Raw genomic sequence first — 23,168 nt, 5'->3', positions numbered from 1 at the left:
AGGAATACAGGTCGGAGTGAAACAATATAAATTGAAAGCTTTTGCAGATGATTTGGTTTTAACATTACAGGAGCCAGAATCTAGTACAAAAAGAGTTTTAGAATTGATTCATGAGTTTGGTCGGGTGGCGGGATTTAAGTTGAACAAGCAAAAAACCAAGGTTTTGGGGAAAAACTTGACACCTTTAGAAACAGATGAGTTTCAGAAGGAAACAGAATTAAATGTGGTTAAAAAAGTGAAATACCTGGGGGTCAATTTGTCCTCCAAAAATTTGAATTTATTTAAGGATAATTATGAAAAATGCTGGTTAGAAGTTAAAAAGGATTTAGAAACTTGGTCAAGACTGAAACTTTCCTTGTTGGGTAGAATTGCTGCTGTAAAAATGAATGTATTGCCAAAGATGTTGTTTTTGTTTCAAACCCTACAGATTGTGGACAGGGTGGAATGCTTTGGAAAGTGGCAGAAAGATATTTCTAAGTTTGTCTGGCAGGGCAAAAAGCCCAGGATAAAATTTAAAATATTAACAGATGCAAAAGAAAGAGGGGGATTTGCCCTGCCGGACTTAAGGTTATATTATGAAGCTGCAGCCTTCTGCTGGATGAAAGATTGGTTTTTATTAGAAAACACCGATGTCCTAGATCTGGAAGGGTTCAACAATGCTTTTGGGTGGCATGCATATCTGTGGTACGACAAGGTTAAGGTTCACAAAATGTTTAAAAACCATATTGTCAGAAAAGCATTATTTATTGTCTGGACTAAATATAAGGACTTACTAGAAAACAAGACCCCAAGGTGGGTATCACCAATGGAGGCTAAGGCCCGGATAAACCCCAATATGGAAGCCGGCTGGCCGAAATATTGGGAAATAATAGAAAAAATTGGAGATAACTGGAGGCTGCAGAGCCTGGACAAATTAAAGAGCAAGGTGCGAGATTGGTTTCATTATGCTCAAATTCAAGAGGTTTTTAAAATGGACAAGAAAATTGGATTCCAGGTGGAAAAATCGAAGTTAGAAACAGAACTGCTTGAACCAAAGACTAAGGTACTTTCGAGAATGTATAACTTGTTGCTTAAATGGAATACACAGGATGAGACAGTCAAATCAGCCATGATAAAATGGGCGCAGGACATTGGGTATAACATTATGTTTGAGGACTGGGAAAGGTTATGGACCACCGGAATGAAATTTACGGCATGTAATGCCTTAAAGGAAAACATTATGAAAATGATATATAGGTGGTACATGACCCCAGTCAAGCTTGCAAAAATATATCACCTGTCTGATAACAAATGTTGGAAATGTAAGGAGGCTGAAGGGACATTCTTTCACCTCTGGTGGACTTGTCCGAGGGTGAAGGCCTTCTGGGAAATGATCTATAATGAGCTAAAAAAGGTATTTAGGTATACCTTTACCAAGAAACCAGAGGCCTTCCTCTTGGGCATTGTCGGCCAGAAAGTGTCAAAGAAGGATAGAACGTTTTTTATGTATGCAACAACAGCAGCAAGAATACTTATGGCAAAGCATTGGAAGACACAAGATTTGCCCACACTGGAAGAATGGCAGACGCAATTGATGGACTACATGGAACTGGCCGAAATGACTGGCAGAATCCGAGACTTGGGAGAAGAGACAATGGAGGAGGATTGGAAAAAAATTAAGGACTATTTACAAAAACATTATAAGTTATACGAATGTTAAGAATTTGCATGACTTGGAAAATCTAGCTCCAGCAATAAGATCTGGGATATTGGAAATTAAGTTATAATTATGAAAGGACCAAAGTTTAAAATAACATTATATTTATATTAGGGTAAAGTAAATTAATAATAAGTATTTTAAACCCAAAATATAACTATATGAAAGTATAAATAACACATGAAACAAGGTACTAATTTGCTGATATCTTTATTGTAAAGAATGCAGGGTGAGGGAGACGTGGGGAAGTCCGGTTGGTTACGAAAAAATGTATTGGAAAGATGGATTTCTTTTATTCTTCTTTTCTTTTTTCTTTTCTTGTTACTTCACTTTATATCTGACTGCACATTTATACCTGGAAAAAAATGCAATAATTTTTTTTTTTTTTTTAAAAAGAAAAAACAGTGGCTCATTACGCACTTACCCTTGCGGCAGGTGAGTGCGCGTCCTCTGCACCCTCCCAGTGCAGACAATCAAAAAGGGGCAAGTGCAAGGATTGTTGATGGAAGGGGATCTCTTTTGATTAAGTATATCTCGTGGCCTGTGGGAATGGGAATTATCAAATGTTTCTGAGGCATATAACATCACATTAAAAATCAGGTGCAACCACCACTTAATCCTGTTATAAGGCAATTGAGGAAAAGCAATATTCTAGCATTGCAAAAGAATGCAAGTATGCCACCAGTTCTAAGGGCAAAATGAGACTGTGAAACACAAGATTGCCACAGGGACTTGCAGCAGGGCAGCAGTTGTGACCTCCTTGTGGGAAAAGCACCACAGGGGCCAAATTTGGATTGGTACCACAGTGAAAGGGGAGAATGGGCTTCAGCCTTCGCCCTGGCCTATTTTTAAAAAACAATAATTATCATTATTACTAGATTTTAAAGCTGCTCTCCTCACCAAAGTGGGCTCAGAGCAGTGTACAACATCAGAAATTCAATAAAACAGATTAAAAGACAATTTGACTCCAATAACTGAAGCACCCTGATTACCAGCTACTAGCCCAGTAAGGGTAAGGATAAAAGGGGAAGAGGGAAAGGACCAACAGGAAGAGGGAAATAGTGAGAAGAAAATAAAAAGGGGAGGGGAAGGAAAGGTAAACATAAAACCATTGCTGCCCTCAACTTAGGACTGGTGAAACAACTCAGTCTTACAAGCTCTACAAAACAGATCTTCTTCTTCTTCGATCACTCGTAGCAGAGTAAGATTTTTTTCCATAAACACGGTTTTAACAATGAGTCCGTAAGTCACTGTGGAGGCCAGTTCTGGACCCACATGACCTTCCACAGTGGGGACATTGGTTTCCGGGCGGGAGTTGATCACGGTGTGGATTTGCCAAGCGTGCCTTCCTCTTAGCACGTTTCTCCCTTGCGTGCTGAGTTTGAGTGTCTTCAAAGTCCATGACACCTTTGCTAAAGGCTGTTCTCCAACTGTAGCGCTCGCAGGCCAGTGTTTCCCAGTTGTCAGTTTTTATACTACATTTTTTTAGATTTGCCTTGAGACAGTCTTTAAACCTCTTTTGCTGACCACCAGCATTACGCTTTCCATTTTTAAGTTCGGAATAGAGTAGTTGCTTTGGAAGATGATCATCAGGCATCTGCAAAACATGACCAGTCCAACAAAGTTGATGCTGAAGAATCATTGCTTCAACACTGGTGATCTTTGCTTCATCCAGTTCACCTGTCTTCCCAAGTGATGTGTAAGATTTTTCAGAGACACCGTTGATGGAATCTTTTGAGAAGTTGGAGATGGCATTTGTAAGTGGTCCATGTTTCACAAGCATACAGTAAGGTTGGTAGTATGATAGCTATGTAAACAAGCATTTGGGTTTCCCTGCAAATGTCCTGGTCCTCAAACACTCTGTACTTCAATCGGGAGAAAGCCGCACTCGCAGAGCTCAGGCGATGCTGGATTTCGGCATCAGTGTTGACCCTTGTGGAAAGATAACTGCCTGGGTAGGAGAAGTGATCGACATTTTCCAACGTTACACCATTGAGTTGGATTTGTGGCTCTGCAGAGGGGTTATTTTGTACTTGTCGGTGCAGCACTTTGGTTTTTTTGGATGTTGAGCGACAGGCCAAGCTTTTTGTAAGCTTCTGTGAAGATATTTAGGATGGTTTGGAGGTCATCCTCTGAGCGTGCACACACTATGTTGTCATCAGCATACTGAAGCTCTATGACGGAAGTTACGGTAACCTTACTCTTTGCTTTCAGCCTGCTCAGATTGAAGAGCCTTCTTTCCATCTGTTTGATATATGATTTCTACCCCAGTGAGGAGTTTCCCTTCAACAAAGTGTAGGATCATGGCAATGAAAATAATGAATAGAGTTGGGGCAATAACACAACCCTGTTTAACACCTGATCCCACTGTGAATGGTTCAATTTGAGAGCCATTGTTATCTGCGATTGTTGCTGTCATGTTATCATGGAGGAGCCAAAAGATGTTTACAAATTCATTTGGGCAGCCAATTTTCAGAAGGACAGTCCACAGTGCATTACGATTTACGAAAGCCTTAGTCAGGTCAATAAACACCATATACAGGGGTTGGTTTTGCTCTCTGCATTTTTCCTGAAGTTGTCGAGTGGTGAAAATCATGTCCACTGTCCCCCTAGAAGGCCGAAAACCATTTTGGGATTCAGGAAGGGTCACCTCGGATATTGTTAAGAGACAGTTTGCTAAGATCCTTACAAGAATTTTGCCAGCTGCATCTAATAGAGAGATGCCTCGATCGTTTCCGCAATCAGTTCTGTCACCTTTTTTAAAGAGATTGATAATTTCGGCATCCCTGAAGTCTGCTGGGATCGCTTCTCTCCTCCAGATTTTTTCAATGAGCTTGTGAAGTTGTTGTGTAAGTTCAATTCCATCCACTTTGAAGATTTCAGCAGGTATCCCATCAGGTCCACTGGCTTTGTTGTTTTTCACTTGGTTAATAGCTGTACACAACTCTCCCAGATTTGGAGATACTGCAAGCTCATCTCTAACTTGCTGTTGCAGAATTTGTGAGAGGACCTCAGCAGCTATGGGAGAGTTGCAGTTAAGGAGATGTTGGTAGTGTCCTTTCCAGAGGAGTTCAATAGCTTCTTTATCTTTTAGAAGTGTGGTGCCATCTGCTGAGCACAGGGGGAATATGCCATGATTTATTGGTCCATAGATGGTCTTTGTGGCTTTAAAGAAACTCTGTGCATCATGAGTGTCAGCTAAGTGCTGGATCTCTTGAGGCTTTTTTTTTTTATCCACCAGGTGTTTTTTAGTTCTCTGGTTCTTCTTTGAACTTCAGCCTTAGCATTGGCATAGGTTTTTTTCCTTAATGGCATAGTTTCTATCTCTTTGCCAGATCTGAAATGCCTTCATTTTCTTGTCAATCATGTGTTCAATCTCACTGTCATTCTCATCAAACCAGTCCTGGTGTTTCTTGGTTTGGTATCCAATAGTTTGTTCACAGGCTGCAATTGTTAAGTTGTGGGCAAACATATCAGACGACACAGCGATTCTTCAAACAGCTCTTCTTTATTCAGATGCCAGAACAGAACTGAGCTGAGGGGCTCAGTCAGCCTGCTTATATAGAGCTCCAGAACAATGTAACTGTTGCCATTTCCTAAAACTATCCAATCACTGAACGTCACTTTTTGATCCTTCATTTGCATACAAAACTATCCAATCACTGAACGTCACTTTTCAATCCTTCATTTGCATAACTATCTACAGTATCCCCCTGCTGGCCCAGGGTGAGAACTTCAATACATAACACCAATAATGGATGTTTTTAGCTTGGCCCAGTGTTCCTCATTGTTATCAGGGAATTCTGAATGCAGATGGTCCTTAAGAGTTGTTTGGAAGCAATCCCGCTTAATGGGATCTTGAAGGGCTTGAGTGTTCATTTTGTGCCTTGGTTTCCTTCATTGAAGCCTGCATTGAGGTATAATCCTTGAGGCGTTCTCAAAGTAAAGGAAGGATTGAAGTCTGATTAATAACAATACACACAGAGGCTTGAACCAGCAAGACTCTGGGAAGGGTGCGTATAATAATCTGTCTCTCCACCCCCTGGCCCAGGTCGTTTTATTCACAAAAGAACTTTTTACAGAGTGTTCGTAAGAACCAATCAGATTTCTTCTGAGCATTTCGACAAACCCCACATGGGGACAAAGTTAAACTACCAAAACTAATTAAGCACAAATATTTCTGGGGTAAACAAAACAGAACTACAAAGGAGTGCATTTGGCAACCCCTGAGGTCATAAACAAGCAATATACATGATAATGAGGATAGCCAGGAAGACAGCCTTCTGGTGAGATCTGTTTCCTGGCCCTAAGATTAACATCCTAAAATGTTATCTTATCAGATGTAACTTATCAGAAAAGTTACATCAAAAGAAACTGCCCACTGTCTTTGATGACCCTGGATGCCTGCCTGCAGTACATGACTTGTCAAGCAAGAGAAATGGACAGTAGAGGAAAAATTGCATAAATGTAGAAGCTTATGTTAAGTTTATCAGAAATTATTGTCAATATATCAAACCCAGTCAACACAATGCATTCATCGTGGACACAATGGCTTGATGTATATTTTATAATTCCTCATTGTAATCCCATCTGATCACTACATCCTTGATAGCCATCATGGAGCATATTAGTCAGTGATCTGTCCAGTAGTCATCGGTGCTCTGGTAAGAAGCACATCACGTCAATCTTTAGCATGGACAATAACATAGTCTAAGAGGTGCCAGTGGTTTGACCAAGGATCCCTCCATGAAGTTTCTAATTTATTTTTCTGTCAAAAGAGTGTGTTGGTAATAACAAGGTTGTGCGCTGCACATATTGTCAAAAGTAAGATTCTGTTCTGGTTGCTGTTGCCAACTCCTTCTTTCCCAATAGTCCCAGGCCACAAATCAAAATCTCGCCCAACTCTTGCAATCACCCAGGAGGATAATTTTATCTTCCTTAGGCGTCTCTGATAGGATGGTATCAATCTGAGAGTAAAAATTTTATTTAATGTCTTCATTGGCATCCAGTGTTCGTGCATAAGCGCTTATAATAGTAGCCTGTTGGTTTTTTGTGAGCTTTATTCAAAGGGTTGAGAGTCGCTCATTAATGCACCTTTGTTTCCTTCCTTGAAGCCTGCATTGAGGTATCTTGATAGCCATCGTGGAGTGTATTAATTGGTGATCTGTCCAGTTGTTGTCGGAACTTGTCATAGCTCTGGTAAGGAGCACATCACAGTGATCTTCAGCTTGGACAATTACATAGTCTAAGACAGTGATGGCGAACCTTTTAGAGACCGAGTACCCAAACTGCAACCCCAAACCCACTTATTTATCGCAAAGTGCCAACACGGCAATTTAACCTGTATATCTCATTTTTTTCTGTGTGTTTCATGTTTCTTCTTTATGACTGCTGTTGTAATAAATCATCCTTCAAAAAAGTTATCGCATTACATTCTTCATTAATCTGTGCTATTCAGTTCAAACTGGGAAAAATAAATACAGTGGTACCTCAGTTTTCAAACAGCTTAGTTCTTGAACTACTTGGAACCTGAGGAGTTCAAATCCAGAAATGAGTAATATCAAGGTTGTGTGCTGCACATATAGTCAAAAGTAAGATTCCGTTCTGGTTGCTGTTGCCAACTCCTCCTTTTCCAATAGTCCCAGGCCACAGATTGAAATCTTGCCCAACTCTTGCATTAAAATCACCCAGGAGGACTTAGGTGTCTCTGATAGGATGGTATCCAGTTGAGAGTAAATGTTTTTCTTTAATGTCTTCACTGGCATCCAGTGTTGGTGCATAAGCACTTAGAATAGTAGCCTGTTGGTTTTTGGTGAGCTTTATTCAAAGGGTTGAGAGTTGCTCATTAATGCCGGTAGGGACTTCTGACAGGAGCTTCACAAGGTCGTTTTTTATAGTGAAGCCTTCCCCATGTATTCGATGTTCTTGTTCAGATAGAGCTTTCCAGAAGAATGTGTAGCCTCCTTTTTCTTCCTTCAGTTGTCCCTTGCCTGCTCTTCGAGAGTCTTGAAGCGCTGCAATGTCAATGTTAAAACGTTGCAGCTCTCTTGCAATGATGACAGTTCTGCATTCAGGATGCTCATTTTCTGTGTTATCCCACAAAGTCCATATAGTTCATCTTCCAAAGTTCAATTGTCTTTCATGACCTCTGGGTGGTGACCCCACTGGGTGCAGTAATCCAGTCAGGGAAAAAGGGGGGTAGACTACGTCTAGGGCACATTTTCTAGCCCCTCCCCCTTTTCAGGGTGAGCAGAGTAGATCCTAAAAACGGCTGCTCAGTCATGGATACAACTGCTGAGCTGCTCAACTGCCTCGTTCCTTGGGTCAGAGTGACTGAATATGTATCCACCGCCCATGTGCTGGTTCATGACTAGGGGCTTCCAGATTTCATGATCCTGCCCCCGTTACCATTTGCCGATCGCCATGGCACTTTTGGGGTTTGGGTTGGGTTTTTGGAAGACACCTGTGCCACCAACTTCCGGATGAAAGAGAGGTGCCGGTGGCTTACTTGTCCCAGACCCTCTCCAGAGCTGAGAGGAACTATTTGCAAATAGACCAAGAGGGCCTGGCAGTCGTGAAGGGAGTAAAGAAATTTCACAATTTCTTGTATGGGCGCCCCTTTACCGTCGTGACCGACCACAACCCGCTGCTTGGCTTATTCGCCCCTGAGAAGCAGACCCCTCAAGTACTGTCACCCTGCATCCTCAGGTGGTCGATTTTCCTCACCAGCTACCAATATACACTGGTCCACCAGCCCAGGAAGGCGATGGGCCACGCAGACGCTATCAGCAGACTGTCACTACTTGAGACTGGCCCCAACCCAGCACCCGCACATGAGGTCATGAGCATGGAACAGTTTCCTGACCGCCCCATTCATGCGCCTGAAGTAGCATGCCACTCCATGAAGGACAGGGTCATCTCCTGGGTCCTGGACTGGGTGTGCTTGGGATGGCCCAGTAGCAAACCTGGGTCGGAATTTGTGGGCTATACGACCCATAAACACGAACTGTCAGCCCACAAGGGGTGCCTGTTATGGGGAGGAAGGGTGGTCATTCCCCAGCCTGTGTGCCAAATGGTCCTCATAGCCCTACACAAAACACACCCAGGGGTAGTGAGAATGAAGGCCCTTGCAGGGAGCTATGTGTGGTGGCCAGGAATCCATGGGGAGATAGAGGCCTGGGTTAAATACTGCCAGACCTGCCAGGAGTCCTGCCCAGATCCTCCAAGGGCCGCCATCCAACCCTGGGAGTCTGCCCAAGCACCGTGGTCCCACCTGCATGTGGACATTCTTTGTAGTGGTGGATTCATACTCTAAATGGCTGGAGGCCGCCCAGGTACTGTGCACTTCCATGGCTGCGGCCATCCGAGTACTACGTAGGCTGTTCGCAACCCATGGGCTCCCTGACACCCTTGTCTTGAACAATGGAACAGCATTCACGTCAGAGGAGTTCCATACTTTCGCAACACAAAATGCCATCCGCCACACACGATCAGCGCTGTTCCACCCCGCCACCAACGGCCAAGCAGAGCATATGGTGTGGACCACCAAGGACGCCCTTCGCCGCATGATGCAAGGGGATTGGGATTACTGCCTCGCTTCATTTCTCTTAGCCCAGCATAGCACCCCCAGCACAATGACCGGCCAGAGCCCAGTGGAACTACTCATGGGCCAGCATCTCACAAGACTTCACCCTGATAGGGCCCATGACGAGGCAGCAGTGGGGGAAGGTAGGAACCCCTGGACCTTCCAGCCCCACGACCCAGTGTACGCAAAGAACTTCGGGGTGGGCTCAGCATGGGTACCCGCCAAAGTAACAAGGGCGACTGGCCCCGTGCCGTACGAGGTGCTAACGGTGGGGGGGCAAGCTTGGTGCCCCCACTGCGATCAACTACGGTGACGATTCCCGGGGGAAACTGTGAGGAGGGCTGGACAGAGGAATCCCAAGGGAATAGCAGAAAGGTGAGGCCCATAGAGCAGGAGGAGTGGGTAAGGGAGGCAGAACTAGGAAGTCCAGTAGTGACCCCCGAGGCAGAGCAGCCACAGGAACCAGAACCATGACCGAGTGGACCAGCAGCGCCCAACCCAACGGCCCCATCACAGCTGGCAGCCCCGGAACAAGAGCCAGAACCAGGAACCCCTACTGAGAGACACCCAAGACCACAACGCATACTTAGGTGACCGGCACACCTCAACGACTACGAATGCTAACCTTCTGGGTGCAACGGGAACTTAGAGGGGAGGGGTGTTATGTACTAAGCTTGGATCCTAGAACAATAGTAGGATCCTAGAATGCAACAACTGATCAGCTTGCAGGAAAAGACCAATCAGGCTCCAGGAGGAAGTTAATCAGCCTATTGGGCTGGTAGGACCGTAGAATGCAACAACTGATTGGCCTGCAGGAAAAGGCCAATCAGGCTCCAGGAGGAAAGCAGAATCAGTCAATCAGACGAGACTCATTGTGTAAATAATCTATATAAAAGCCTGAGGTTTGGGAGGGAAATTCAATCACTGTTTTACAAGCTGCAATAAAGAGCATGAAATCACTACAGGACTCCGAGTATATTTCATTCCCTTTGACCTTACCATCTTGGGTGACCCTGCTGGGAGTACGAGATTCCTGATGGCTTTGCTCACAAGGGCCATAGGAATGTGCAATCCCACTCACCATGACAAGGTGATGATCCAGTGAGTGAGAGAACTGAGCCCTGGTCTCATTAGGCAAAGTGTTCCATCAAAAAGGCTCTGGCTCTGGTTGAGGACAGCTGGATATGTTTTGGGCCAGGGACCACCAGTAGGTTGCTGTTAGATGAGCATCACACTCTTTGGAGGGTGTAGTGGAAGATAATTCCCACAGATAAGAAAGGTCACAGACTGTTTAAGGCTTTAAAGGTTAGCACCACAACCCTGAACCTGATTCAATACTCCACCTGGAGCCAATCCAGCTGATGAACAACCAACTGAATGTGGGCTCTCCACAAAGTCCCAGTCAGAACTCATGCATCTGCATTTTAGACCATTTCTAGCAGTCCCATGGGAAGCCCTGTGTTTTTATCTCTATCTATCTATCTATCTATCTATCTATCATCTATCTATCTATCTATCTATCTATCATCTATCTCTATCTATCTATCTATCTATCTATCTATCTATCTATCTATCTATCTATCTATCTATCTATCATCTGTTTATCGCATTTATACCCTGCCTTCCCCGGTTCAGGTGTAGAGCAAGTTAACGTAGTCTAGTGTGCAGGTGACTGCTGCATGGATCACCATGGCGAGGTTAGAAAGGGACAGGTACGGTACCAATCACCTAACCTGGCATGGATTTAAAAATGCCAGTGTGGCTACATTTGTGACCAGTACCTCTATAGAGACAGAAGTGTCCAGGATCACACCGGGACTCCTGATGGCGGCTACAGGTGACTATTGCGCCCCGTCAAGATCTGGGAGCTGGCAAACCGAAATGAAATCATTCTGGCCCAGCCATTGCACCCTCATCTTTAGTGGATTGAGATGCAGCCGACTCCGTTTCCTCCATCCCAGCACAACCACCTAAAAATTGGCCAATATATCCAGGGTAGCATCTGGCCAGGGCCATGATTTTTAGATCCATATTTTTGTGGTCAGATCCGTGGTTAAATAAAGGGTGAATTTGGGGTTCCCCAATGCAAAAACTCTGAGGATACATGAGGATCTTTGCTTCAGAACTATGTTTTGGGCTCACAGTGTTGCCAGGAAGACATGGATCCGTGTTTTTGTGGTGCAGGCTGTGCCCATGAACATGATGTGTGATTTGACGGTGAGTTTGGGGTGCCCTAATGCAAAAACCCTGAGGATCCATGAGGATACGTGCTTCGAAACCATGTTTTGGGCCATGGAGTTGCCAGGAAGCCGTGGATCCGAGTTTTTTTGGTGCAGGCTGTGCTCCCTGGCTGTGATGTGTGATGTGATGGTGAGTTATGGTTGCCCCAGTGCAAAAAGAATGAGGATCCATGAGGATCCTTACTTCAGATCCTTTTTGGGCCATGGAGTTTCCAGGAAGCCGTGGATCCAATTTTTGTGTGGTTCAGGCTGTGCCCATGAACATGACGTGTGATTTGATGGTGAGTTAGCCCCAATGTAAAAAGTGTGAGGATCCATGAGGATCCGTGCTCTGAAAACATGTTTTTGGGCCAATGTATGGATCCGTGTTTTTTGTGGTGCAGGATCCGTGCTTCAAAATCACGCTTTGGGGCTGTGGTATGGCCAGGAAGCTGTGGGTTCGAGTTTTTTGTGGTGCAGGCTGTGCCCCTGGCTATAATGTGTGATGTGACAGTGAGTTTGGGGTGGTCCAATGCAAAAACCCTGAGGATCCATGAGCACCCATGGTTCAGTACCACATTTTTGGGCCACGGTGTTGCCAGAAAGCCGTGGGTCCGTGATTTTTGTGGCGCATGCTATGCCCATGGTTTTGAAGCATGGATCCCCATGGATCCTCATGCTTTTTGCATTTGGCCAACCCAAACTCACCATCAAATTACATATCATGCCCATGGGCATAACCTGCACCACAAAAATCTAGGATCCACGGCTTCCTGGCCATATCATGGCCCAAAAACGAGGTTCTGAAGCACGGATCCTCATACTTTTTGCATTGGGCCACCCCTAACTCACTGTCAAATCACACATCATGTCCAGCGACACAGCCTGCACCACAAAAAACTCGGATCCACGGCTTCCTGGAAACTCCATGGCCCAAAACCGTGGTTTTTGTCTCTACTTTCCAGGGACAGTCCTGGATTTACAGAATCAATTCTGGTTTCTGATTTGATCCCAGAAAGTCCCGCTTTTCCTCAGGATGCCCCTATTTCCATCGGAGAAATGTTGGAGGGTGTGGTTTGTTGTCCCTGAGAGAAACATTGTGAGGGCATGGAGTTGTGCGATCCTGGAGCCAAGAAGATCAAGTAACTATGCAACCTGTAGAAGGCAGCCCTGTATAGGGAAGTATGTAATGTTTTCTTATGTTTTTATTTTTGTTGGAAGCCGTCCAGAGTGGCTCCGGCAGCCTTAGTCAGATGGGTGAGGTATAAATAAAATAATAATTATTATCATTATCTTATTATATCATTAATATTATAATATCAAATATTATTATTGTTATAAGAACTTTAAGGTTGTACATATATAAAATAAATGTTCATAAATGTACCAAGCACACACACACACACAAACACAAACCACATGCCTGAAGCTCACAGAAAAAGTCCTGAAACCATTTTGTCTCTCCCAAATTTACCTGTTCCAAATAGCACATTGAAATGATGGTTAATGATAAAGGCTTGATGTTGTTGGAGTTTGCTACAGCCAATGCTAGCTTGGAAGATTTGATTTCTACCCTTACAGAATTTAGGCTTGCATGTGGAAACTTACAAAGCCAAAAGGGATATATTCTCTGGTAATTCTGATCTAGAATCTGGTGAGGATTCTAGAGTTGCTTCTTTAGTGCTGGGATGGGGAATCTGTGGCCCTCTGGATCTGGATCTTGTTCTACTCCCAATTCATCATGCTTCATGGAAAGCGATTCACAAATGAAATGAAATAATAGCACCCACCCCTGACCATTGGCTCTGCTGGCTGGGGCTGACGGGGGTTTATAGTCTTAACATCTGGATGCTGCAGGTACCCTGTCTGTGCTGGGTGATCTGTATCTCTCCAAATATTACTGCGCCAAAACCCCCAGCAGCTCCTTTTGGATTTACTTGCTTGGTTGCTTTAAGAGAATTGTATTTTGTAAGTTGATTTTGAGTGATCGATTCAATATCTGTGTAAAGAAGGTTTCTATGGCTGACGTGCCCTTTAAATGAAGGACTTAGTTAGCTTTCGGATGATCTCTTCTAGTGCTTTGCAATGGCCAAGGAGCTAAGCACCGCGGCTGGCAACCAAGCCAGGAGGCTGAAGAGCAGCTGCAGCAACATAGAGGCGGCAGTGGAAGAAGTTGGAAAGCAGGAGGAAAACGGGCATGAAACGAAATGGTTCAAGACCAGTGGGGAGGAGGTGGAGGACGGGATGAAGAGGTTCCCCAAAAGGAAGGTTGTGCTGCTGATGGCATATTCAGGGAAAGGCTATCATGGGATGCACATAATAGGCAGAATATGTGGGCAGCAGCAGGAAAGGAGGCAGGAAAAGCCTCTGGCCTCATCCTGGCTCCCAGGGACACACCCCACATCATCTGCACTAAAGATCACTTGGGGATGTGATCTTGGGGGGATGGAAGTAACCAAAGAAATGAATAGCAGAAGGCAAGGTACTTACTCTGAGGTTGGGGTATTTCCGGGCAACGGCCAGCAGCAAGGAAATGCTGCTGGCCGCTAGTTCTTGAGCCTCCCCATTTTCCCCCAGGGCGTATCCTCGGAGGTCCTGCAGGAGGAAAGAGCGTCTCAGAGTCAGGGGCCAGTCTGGGCCAAAGCGGCCCCCACTGCCCCCACCACAGAGTCCCTGGCACTTCTGGACCATGAGGGTTTGGATCAAACTGGGGGCCAAACAGGCTCTGTGCCCCAGAAATGGGACAGTCCATTGGGTAAGGGACGGGGGGGGCAACCCTAAAACCACCCCTGATGCCATCGGGACACTTACACTGAGAAGGTGGAGGAGGGTGCCAGGGTTGGGGGCTTCCATAAGGAGACTGCCCAGCAGAAGCCGGAAGTGCCTCTTCAGTTCCTGCAGGAAAACAAAGAAGAGAGTTTGAATGCTGGGTTGGATTCTGCAAGTGTGTGACGAAGAAGAAGAAAGAGCCGTGAAGGGAAGTCAAAACCATGGGGTCACAAAGAGTCGGACACAACTAAACGACTAAACAACAACAACAACAGAACAAAGCACACAGGCACTGTAGCTGCTGACCAGCCGTGGCCTCTGCTCTACGAGTAGGAATTCCCACTGAGAAAAGGGGAAAGTCAGAACCAGCCATGAAAACCATTCTTGGTCCATTGAAACTAGTCTTTTAAGTTTCAGTCTAGGCTCTTGCACTACCAACCCAGCTGTATGCTTGTGAAACATGGATCACTTATAAACGCTATCTCCAACTCCTTGAAAGATTCCATCAACGGTATCTCCGAAAAATGTGACACTGCCTTTGGGAAGGCAGGCGAACTAATACCAGTGTCCTGGAAGAAGCAAAGATCACCAGTGTTGAAGCAATGACTCTTCAACACCAACTTTGTTGGACTGGTCATGTCCAATGGCTGGGAAACACTGGCCTGCGAGTGCTCCAATAGGAGAACAGCCTTTACCAAAGGTGTCATGGGCTTTGAAGACGCTTGAACTCAGGATGCAAGGGAGAAACGAGCTAAGAGGAAGGCACGCTTGGCAAACCCTCACTGTGATCAACTCCCGCCCAGAAAACTATGTCCCCACTGTGGAAGGACGTGTGGATCCAGAATTGGCCTCCACAATCACTTATAGACTCACGGTTAAAACTCACTGTTCATGGAAGTCAATCTTACTCGGCTACGAGTGATAGAAGAAGAAGAAGAGGAAGAAGAGGAAGAAGAGGAAGAAGAGGAAGAAGAAGAAGAAGAAGAAGAAGAAGAAGAAGAAGAAGAAGAAGAAGAAGAAGAAGAAGAAGAAGATATCTGGTCATAGTACTCACCTACTCTTGCAGCGGGAAAAGGTTCAAATATTCATATAAAAGCAATCCAACATCGGATTGACACCATTCCAATGCTGTTCTGCCCAGAAGAAAGATGGCTACCAAAGAAAGGCACTTGGGACATGACTAGGGGCAGTCATCATCCCTGAAGCATGAGACCGCGTACACAGCAACCCTTCTGCCTGGGTGATAATCACTGCCCCCCTGGTCTCTGAGTGCAGGACATGAAGCCATCTCAAGGACACAAGTGGATCCAACCTACATGGATTGGGGACTTGGCCAGGACAACTTGGCTGGGAAACAGACTCACCCCCCCACCCCGAAAATGAAGAGAAAGTGATGCTACTTACAGCCTGCCCATGTCGTCCACTAAAGATCCCACCCTCCTATCTAAAGTAACTAACTATCTGAAATGCCCACCCAAGCCTAAATCTGACCCCAACCCCAAGCCCTGCCCTAAGTCTATACCTAACCCCGCCCTAACCCTACGCTTAACCCTAACTACTCCTCTATGTAAAAAATAAAAATATACAGAATATATACAGAATATGCACAGATGTGCACAAAAAACAAAAAACAAAAATATTAAAGCAAAGAACAAAAAATAAAATAAATAAAAGTGTTAAAAGAAAAGAATAAAATAAAAATAAATCAAATAAAAGTAATAAATGAAATCAAAATAAGAAAACGAAAAAAGAACAATTCACTAATCCTCCGCCTACTCTCTACCAACCGCCACCACCTCCTCTCTCCTCTGACCTCTCCTCACTAACCCACAATGGCCACCTGCAAGTCAGTGGCTTTTAAAGGAGAAGCAAGAGATGTCACAAAGGAGGGTGGGTCCTTGTTGTGGGATGTGAAACACAAGAGCAGTCAAGTACAACATTCCTAGAGTGAACATGTTTACACATGGGGAGTTATGTTTGTCCAGCCAGCAGGTAAACTTCCTGTTTCCTTCTGGGTTGGGACAGACTTCCTCTGCATGTGACTAGAGGTGGATGTGGCCTCACCTGTGCAGGTAATGAGAAAAGCACAGGGCAAGGCAGCCATCTCTCTCTCTTTCACTACATGCATCAAAGAAGCAACATCTGCTTAGCCAAAGATGCCCTCTTGGCTCCAGCCAGAGAGGACAAAGGGACTGTCTTCTTATGGAATAGTTTCCAAGTGTATGTGACTTTTCTAAGCTAAGTCTGCCTTCTGGGATCCGATTGTGTACAGAATGATATGTGAGTAAACCTTTTTATACTTTTGTAGAAGACTGTGTCGTGTCTTATCTTTTATGAGGGAATAAGGGGAAAATACCAGAACAGTTATTATAGAGGCTTTAGCAAGCCTGAACAAACGTATCCGCTGCAAGTTTAAAAGGGGGAATGTCACTCTGCTAAAATTGCAATCTTGTTAACACAAGTTGGAAAGAAGAAGAAGAAGAAGAAGGGGAGTTTGGATTTGATATCCTGCCTTTCACTCCCTTTAAGGAGTCTCAAAGCGGCTAACATTCTCCTTTCCCCTCCTCCCCCACAACAAACACTCTGTGAGGTGAGTGGGGCTGAGAGACTTCAAAGAAGTGTGACTGGCTCAAGGTCACCCAGCAGCTGCATGGGGAGGAGCGGAGATGCGAACCCGGTTCCCCAGATTACGAGACTACCGCTCTTAACCACTGCACCACACTGGGTATTATCAGACAATATATCCTCTCCTGCATCTCTGAACATTCCCACACTAGTCACCGTGGCAACCACCCCCCAGGACCTGGCCCCACCTGGCCCCTCCTGAGTGGTGATGCTCCTCTGTCAGAACTCGGAGGAACCTGCTGTTCCACCTGCAGCTGGGCTGCATCTTCACTTCACATTCTTCTTCCTGCAGCCCCATTCCCAAAGGGAGACCAGCCCCACATCCTTCCAAGCAGGCTAGGCATCTCCATAGCGCAGGATTGGACCATCTGCTTGGCATGCAGGTCTTCCATCCTGGGCGGCATCTTGGGGGGGGGGCTGGGAATGTCCCCCCCTCCGAAACCCTGGAGAGCTGCTGCTGGTCAGTGCAGGCTAGTTGAAGAAAGATATTGAGCAGCTGGAAAGTGAGCAGAGGAGGGTGACCAGGATGATGAAGGGTCTGGAAACCAAGCCTTATGAGGAACGGTTGAGGCAGTTAGAAACCAAGGCTGATCCATATTATAGATATGGAAGATAACATCAAAGAGAACTGTGTGTGTAAAAAAAGGGGGGGAGGGAAACTCTATTTTGCAAAAGGTTTACGATGGAGACTTAGAGCTGACTCTTCCCCATCCTTTATTATTTATGGAGTGAATATTGCAGTTGTATAAGGGATTATTTTTTTAACCAGAATGATCTGGTCATAAGATCTTGGAACGCAGAAATAAAATAATCAACCATCAATTCTAGCACACGGGAGGCCGCCTAAATTACCAGTATATAATTTTGTATTTGAACAATAAGTGTTAGTAATTGTATTATAGTTTGGTATCGTTATAATGAGGCTATTATTGGATTGAAATTGAAAATTAATAAAAAAAATATTATTGAATATGTTAGTCCCTTTTCTTGCTTTGCCAGTGCTTGCCATTTGCTAATCAGCATGCAAATCATATCCAGTTGCTAATCATTCAATCCGTCATATTTTACTGGATTTTGTGTGAATTACCATATATTCAATTTTCTATTTCCCCTTTTCTGCATACATTCTGTATTGTTTGTAATTCCATTTCATCTCATCTCCATTTATCATTTCTATTAAGCTTTGTATTAAGCCCAGAAATTTGTTTCTCTGCAACCCCACCCATTTTGGAGGCTGAAGGGGGGAGGGGCATCAAATTCCCCACCGATTGATGGGAGGGGGGGAACGCTGTGGATTTGTGCTTTTTATCAGATATGCAGAATGCTCTAATCCCAAACTCTCTAGCCCAGACATCCCCAAACTCGACCCTCCAGCTGTTTTGGGACTACAATTCCCATCATCCCTGACCACTGGTCCTGTTAGCTAGGGATGATGGGGGTTGTAGTCCCAAAACAGCTGGAGGGCCAAGTTTGGGGATGCCTGCTCTAGCCCTACAACTGGCTCTGCCACGATAAATCCATTTGTTTCTAAGGTGCTTGGTGGCTCTCTTTTTCTACATTTGCTGCGGGGGGGGGGGGCTTAATAATATCACTACCCTTCTGCACTCTGTGAATTAAGCAGGGGCATGGATTTGCAAGCATTTGTAACTTCTGCCACATAATTTTCAGGTGGAACTCAAATTGGGAGAGAAAAGGGTAAATGCAGCCTGCTCTTTCTATGTGGGTGGCACATTTTGTGGTGCATGCAAGTTTAATGGTGGGCCATAACATTAAAGGCAGACACGTGGAGGACCTGTCTGGCCTAAGTGGGGAAAGGAAACATCAAATTCGCTCAGCAGTGAAACTGACCTCATAGAACCTCTCTGGCATGGGAGCACATGAATTCTAGAGCCATGGGTACATGGGGCACACGAATGCTTCGCAGTCTGTTGTTTTTCTGCATAATTCACATTTGGAAACATGCCCAGTCGCAAAGAGCACATACCTGTTTGTTTCCAAAGGAGCGCTAAAATAAATTAACAAGTCCTCAAGGAGGCAGGCCTGTTCCAGTCCCCACCTCAGATAGTCCCAAAGGGCGAGGAAGCCAGTGCAAATTTATCAACAATTTCAGCAGATGTTGTGTCTAAAGAGTGCAGCAGCTACCTTTGGGCTGACCAAAATTCTGGCACCTTGGCTGAGTGTCCTGGAGCATGCACAGAAATCCTTGATCTCCAAGGAGGATGTAGCATTTCAAAGACCGCAGGGCAAATGTGCTCCTGAGCATATGCAGAATCCTTTTCCTCTGGTGAGGTGTGGGGAGCCTTTGGCCACCCCAGCTCTTGCTAGACTGCAACTCATGTCAACTCCAGCAAGCAGGAGTTCAACAACATCTAGAGGGCCAGAGGTTCCCCACACCTGAGCTAGAGACTGTGCAGGTATCTGTGGATTCTGGAGTCCCAGAATTCGCCTTAGGTATATTTTTTCATGGATGTTAGTGACTTCACCTGCCTGATGCTCCATAGGAGGTGACCTACGATGAGATTGCTGGCAGGTACTCATGCTATGGCCTGGCTGACTTGCTTGCACAGTACTCAGTGTGTAATCTTATCACAGTGAAGAACAGTAGCAACCTCCCCAAATCTCTTGCTAAGCAGCAAAACTCAGAGCACGCCAGGCCCTCCTGTCTTCCACTGCCTCCCGCAGTTTGGTCAGACTCATGTTTGTAGCTTCGAGAACACTGTCCAACCATCTCGTCCTCTGTCGTCCCCTTCTCCTTGTGCCGTCCATCTTTCCCAGCATCAGGGTCTTTTCTAGGGAGTCTTCTCTTCTCATGAGGTGGCCAAAGTATTGGAGCCTCAGCTTCACAATCTGTCCTTCCAGTGAGCACTCAGGGCTAATTTCCGTAAGGTTAGTGTACTAAATATTACCGTATTTCTAATTCTAGGTCGTTCGCTATTGGAGAAATACCATATATGATTATAAAAATCTAAAGCAAAAATTATTTAAAAATATGATTTCATTTCTAGATCAGACAGACAAGATTTCTTCTACTATATATTTCTTTCTTTATCATATACACACAAAGCTTCTATTTTTAAACAGGAAATATTTTTGTAATCTAAGGTCTATTATACAAATCCATACAGATGTTCATTTTGTTACTTAAGTTGTATACAAATTATAAAGATTCCAAGATTTTTTATGTTCTGCCATGAGTCTATCATTTACTAAATTTGTGAGGTTTGCCATTACTGCATATTCTGATAGTTTCTCTTTCCATGCATCTATCTCAGGACATATGTCAGATTTCCATATGTTAGCCAACACACTCTGACTGCTGTGGTCATATAACTAAATAGTTCCACTGACAATTTCACAATACAGTAGCTGAAGGAGTCATTCCCAATGGCATAGTTTTGGGGTCCAATGCAAATTTTGCTTATTTTTTACATTTTTTCATTTCGAAATGAACTTTCCTCCAAAACTTTTTGGTTTTTTCACAGATCCACCATAAATGGAAGAAGGTTCCTTGAGGTCTATGACATTTCCAGCAATGTCCATTCATTTCATTATTCATCTTCTGTATATCTTTCAAAGTTATATAGCATTGAAAGAACATTTTTGTACAGTCATACCTCCATACCTCATGTTACGGCTGCTTCAGGTTACGTATTTTGGGGTTCTGGACTGCGGGAAACCTGGAAGTACCGGAACGGGTTACTTCTGGGTTTCACCGCTCGCGCATGCGCAGAAGCGCCAAATTGCGCCAACGCCTGTGCAGAGGCGCAGCTTCAGGATGAGAACGCTCTGGGTTGTAGACATGCCTCCATCACGGGTTATGTCTGCAACCCAAGGTTCCACTGTACCAATTTTGTTTTAGGGCTTAACTTGCAGTGAATTTTATTCCTTTATTCATAATTGTTCTCATTGTTCCACTGTAAACTGCTCTTAAAATTTTTGCATCCATTTTGTCATATAAGGTTTTGCTTGTTCAGGCTTGGTGTCATATTTGAGTAATAGTTTATAAATTTTACCCAAAAGGTAGACCTCTGTTATGATGGACTCAAATTCTGGCTTTTCACCGATTTAACTGTTTGCCATACAGTCTTTCTTGAATCTGGATATTAGCTGACAGTATGTAAGCAGTTTCATACTTTTTCTCCTCTTTAATACTTCTGTATGTATTTGATCTGTTCTTGAAGATGAACCATATCTTGGTACAATATATAGTCGTACATTCTCCTCTCAGCTCTAATAATAATGATCCAGTGGTGATGTTAACAGTGCTGCTAAGGGCATTTTTGTGATTTTTGTGGTGCAACTCATGATTTTTGTGGTGCAGGCTGTGCCTCTGGCTATGATGTGTGTTTTGACTATGAGTTAGGGGTGGTGCAATGCAAAAAGTGTGAGGATCCATGAGGATCCATGCTTTGAAACCATGTTTTTGGGCTATGGAGTTGCCAGGAAGCCGTGAATACGTGATTTTTGTGGTGCAGGTTATGTCCCTGGCTATGATGTGTGATTTGGCAGTGAGTTTGGGTTGGCCCAATGCAAAAAGCGTGAGGATCCATGAGGATCCGGGCTTCAAAACCATGTTTTGGGGCCATGGTATGGCCATGAAGCTGTGGATCCGAGTTTTTTGTGGTGCAGGATTTGACGGTGGGTTTGGGGTGGCCCAGTGCAAAAAGTGTAAGGATCCATGCTTCAAAACCACGTTTTTGGGCCACGGTGTCGCCAGGAAGTTGTGGATCCGTGATTTTTGTTGTGCAGGCTGTGACCATGGCCATGATATTTGATCTGATGGTGACTTTGGGCTGATCTAGTGCAAAAATCATGAGGATCCGTGTTTTTTAACCGTGTTTTTGTGCCATTGCGGTACCACGAAACAGTGGGTGCGTGATTTTTCTAGGTTCTGCCTACAGACACGTGGTGCAGAGTATCATGATGCTTTTATTTTATTTCAATATAAAAATCATATGAATTCATGAGGATCCATGTTTTTGTGGTGCTGCAGTGTGGCTTAGTGTTGGATCCACGTTTTTTATACTCCAGTCTGTAGGCGTGCTTTCCAGATGTGATTTGACACTGGATTTGTTGGGAGTTATTTTTTAAAAAGTGGAGGATCCATGAGGATCCGTGTAGATCCGCCTTTAAGCCAGAGCCATCTAGTGCAAAAATCATGAGGAACCGTGTTTTTTAACCATGTTTTTGCGCCATTGCGGCCTCACGAAACAGTGGATGCATGATTTTTTTTGATGCTGCCTACAGACTAGTATCATGGTGGTTTTCTTTAATTTGAATGAAAAAATCATATGAACTCATGAGGATCCGTTTAAAATCATTTGGATCCGCCTTTTACCCAGTCCCGCTTATGGGCTGCTACGCCCTGCTCTTGTGAGTCGCTCGCTGCCCCTTGCAGGAGGCAGCGGAAGCACTAAGAAACACTGGCTGGTTATACGGTTTTTCCCAAACGGGGAAATTTGTAAGATAACATTTTATGAAACGGTTATCATAATGTGGACTTCGAACCCTGTTTGTCACCCTTGCCCGTTTGAGTTCCCTAAATCACTTTTTGAGTTGCATTCTTGGCGCTGATGACGATAACACTCGCAATGCTTTAAAGAGAGAGAGAAAGAGAGAGCGCAGTATTGTTCCTTCGTTGCCATTTAACTATTAATTTATAATCATTCTATTTTTGCCGCAAATGATCCCAGTGCAAAGGAATTACGCGTGAATGGCAATAGTCGCCACCCATCCACGCATCTGTTTGTGTACAGGTTTTGTGCTACTATTGTTTTACATTGCCTGTCATGTCAGTATTTAATGGAAGACCCGAACGAACAGATATTTAAAAGAAAAAAGAAAAGCAGCAGCCGCCACTGAACCGTCAGGGAGACCTGGAGGGTAACAGCTTTCCTGGAGCAAGAACTAAGGAAAGCGGCGGCGAAGCAACAACTCCTCCAGCCCGCTGTGCTTTGTGCAATGGGTTTTCTTTTTTAGTAAAAATGAAACAAAATGCAACGGAACAAAAAAATAAAAAAGGATGTGTCAGAAGTGGGATTCGAACCCACGCCTCTATACAGAGACCAGAACACCCAGCCCCGCTCGCGGGAAGGCAACTCTATGCATCCGCCTTGAGTCTGGCGCCTTAGACCACTCGGCCATCCTGACACTGCGGGGAAGAGGCACGCAAAGGGACTCTCAACCTCGCCGAGGCAATAGGTCTCGGCTTCCCTCGCTCCCGATCCTTTCCTGAACCCACAGACCCCGAGACCGGCCAGAGGCAGGCCAGCCA

At 44.6% G+C, this 23,168-nt stretch overlaps 1 protein-coding gene across 1 annotated transcript in view; it reads right to left on the bottom strand.

Moving 5' to 3' along the window:
- Positions 1-14,302, bottom strand: part of LOC308578693 (uncharacterized protein) — a gene marked incomplete at its 3' end in the record, with an annotated part of 45,975 nt that extends 31,673 nt beyond the window's left edge. The window contains exon 1 of the mRNA XM_081179165.1: positions 13,991-14,302. Within this exon, the coding sequence (XP_081035291.1) occupies positions 13,991-14,252 (262 nt within the window). The 5' untranslated portion in view covers positions 14,253-14,302. The remainder of the gene's footprint in view (positions 1-13,990) is intronic.
- Between the last annotated feature and the right edge of the window lie 8,866 nt (positions 14,303-23,168).

This window comes from Podarcis bocagei, assembly GCF_964188305.1.
Source record: "Podarcis bocagei genome assembly, chromosome: Z".
In the NCBI taxonomy this organism is placed as follows: domain Eukaryota; kingdom Metazoa; phylum Chordata; class Lepidosauria; order Squamata; family Lacertidae; genus Podarcis; species Podarcis bocagei.
The sequence above is the reverse complement of the archived record's forward strand: the minus strand, read 5'-3'. Positions and strand labels throughout refer to the sequence as shown.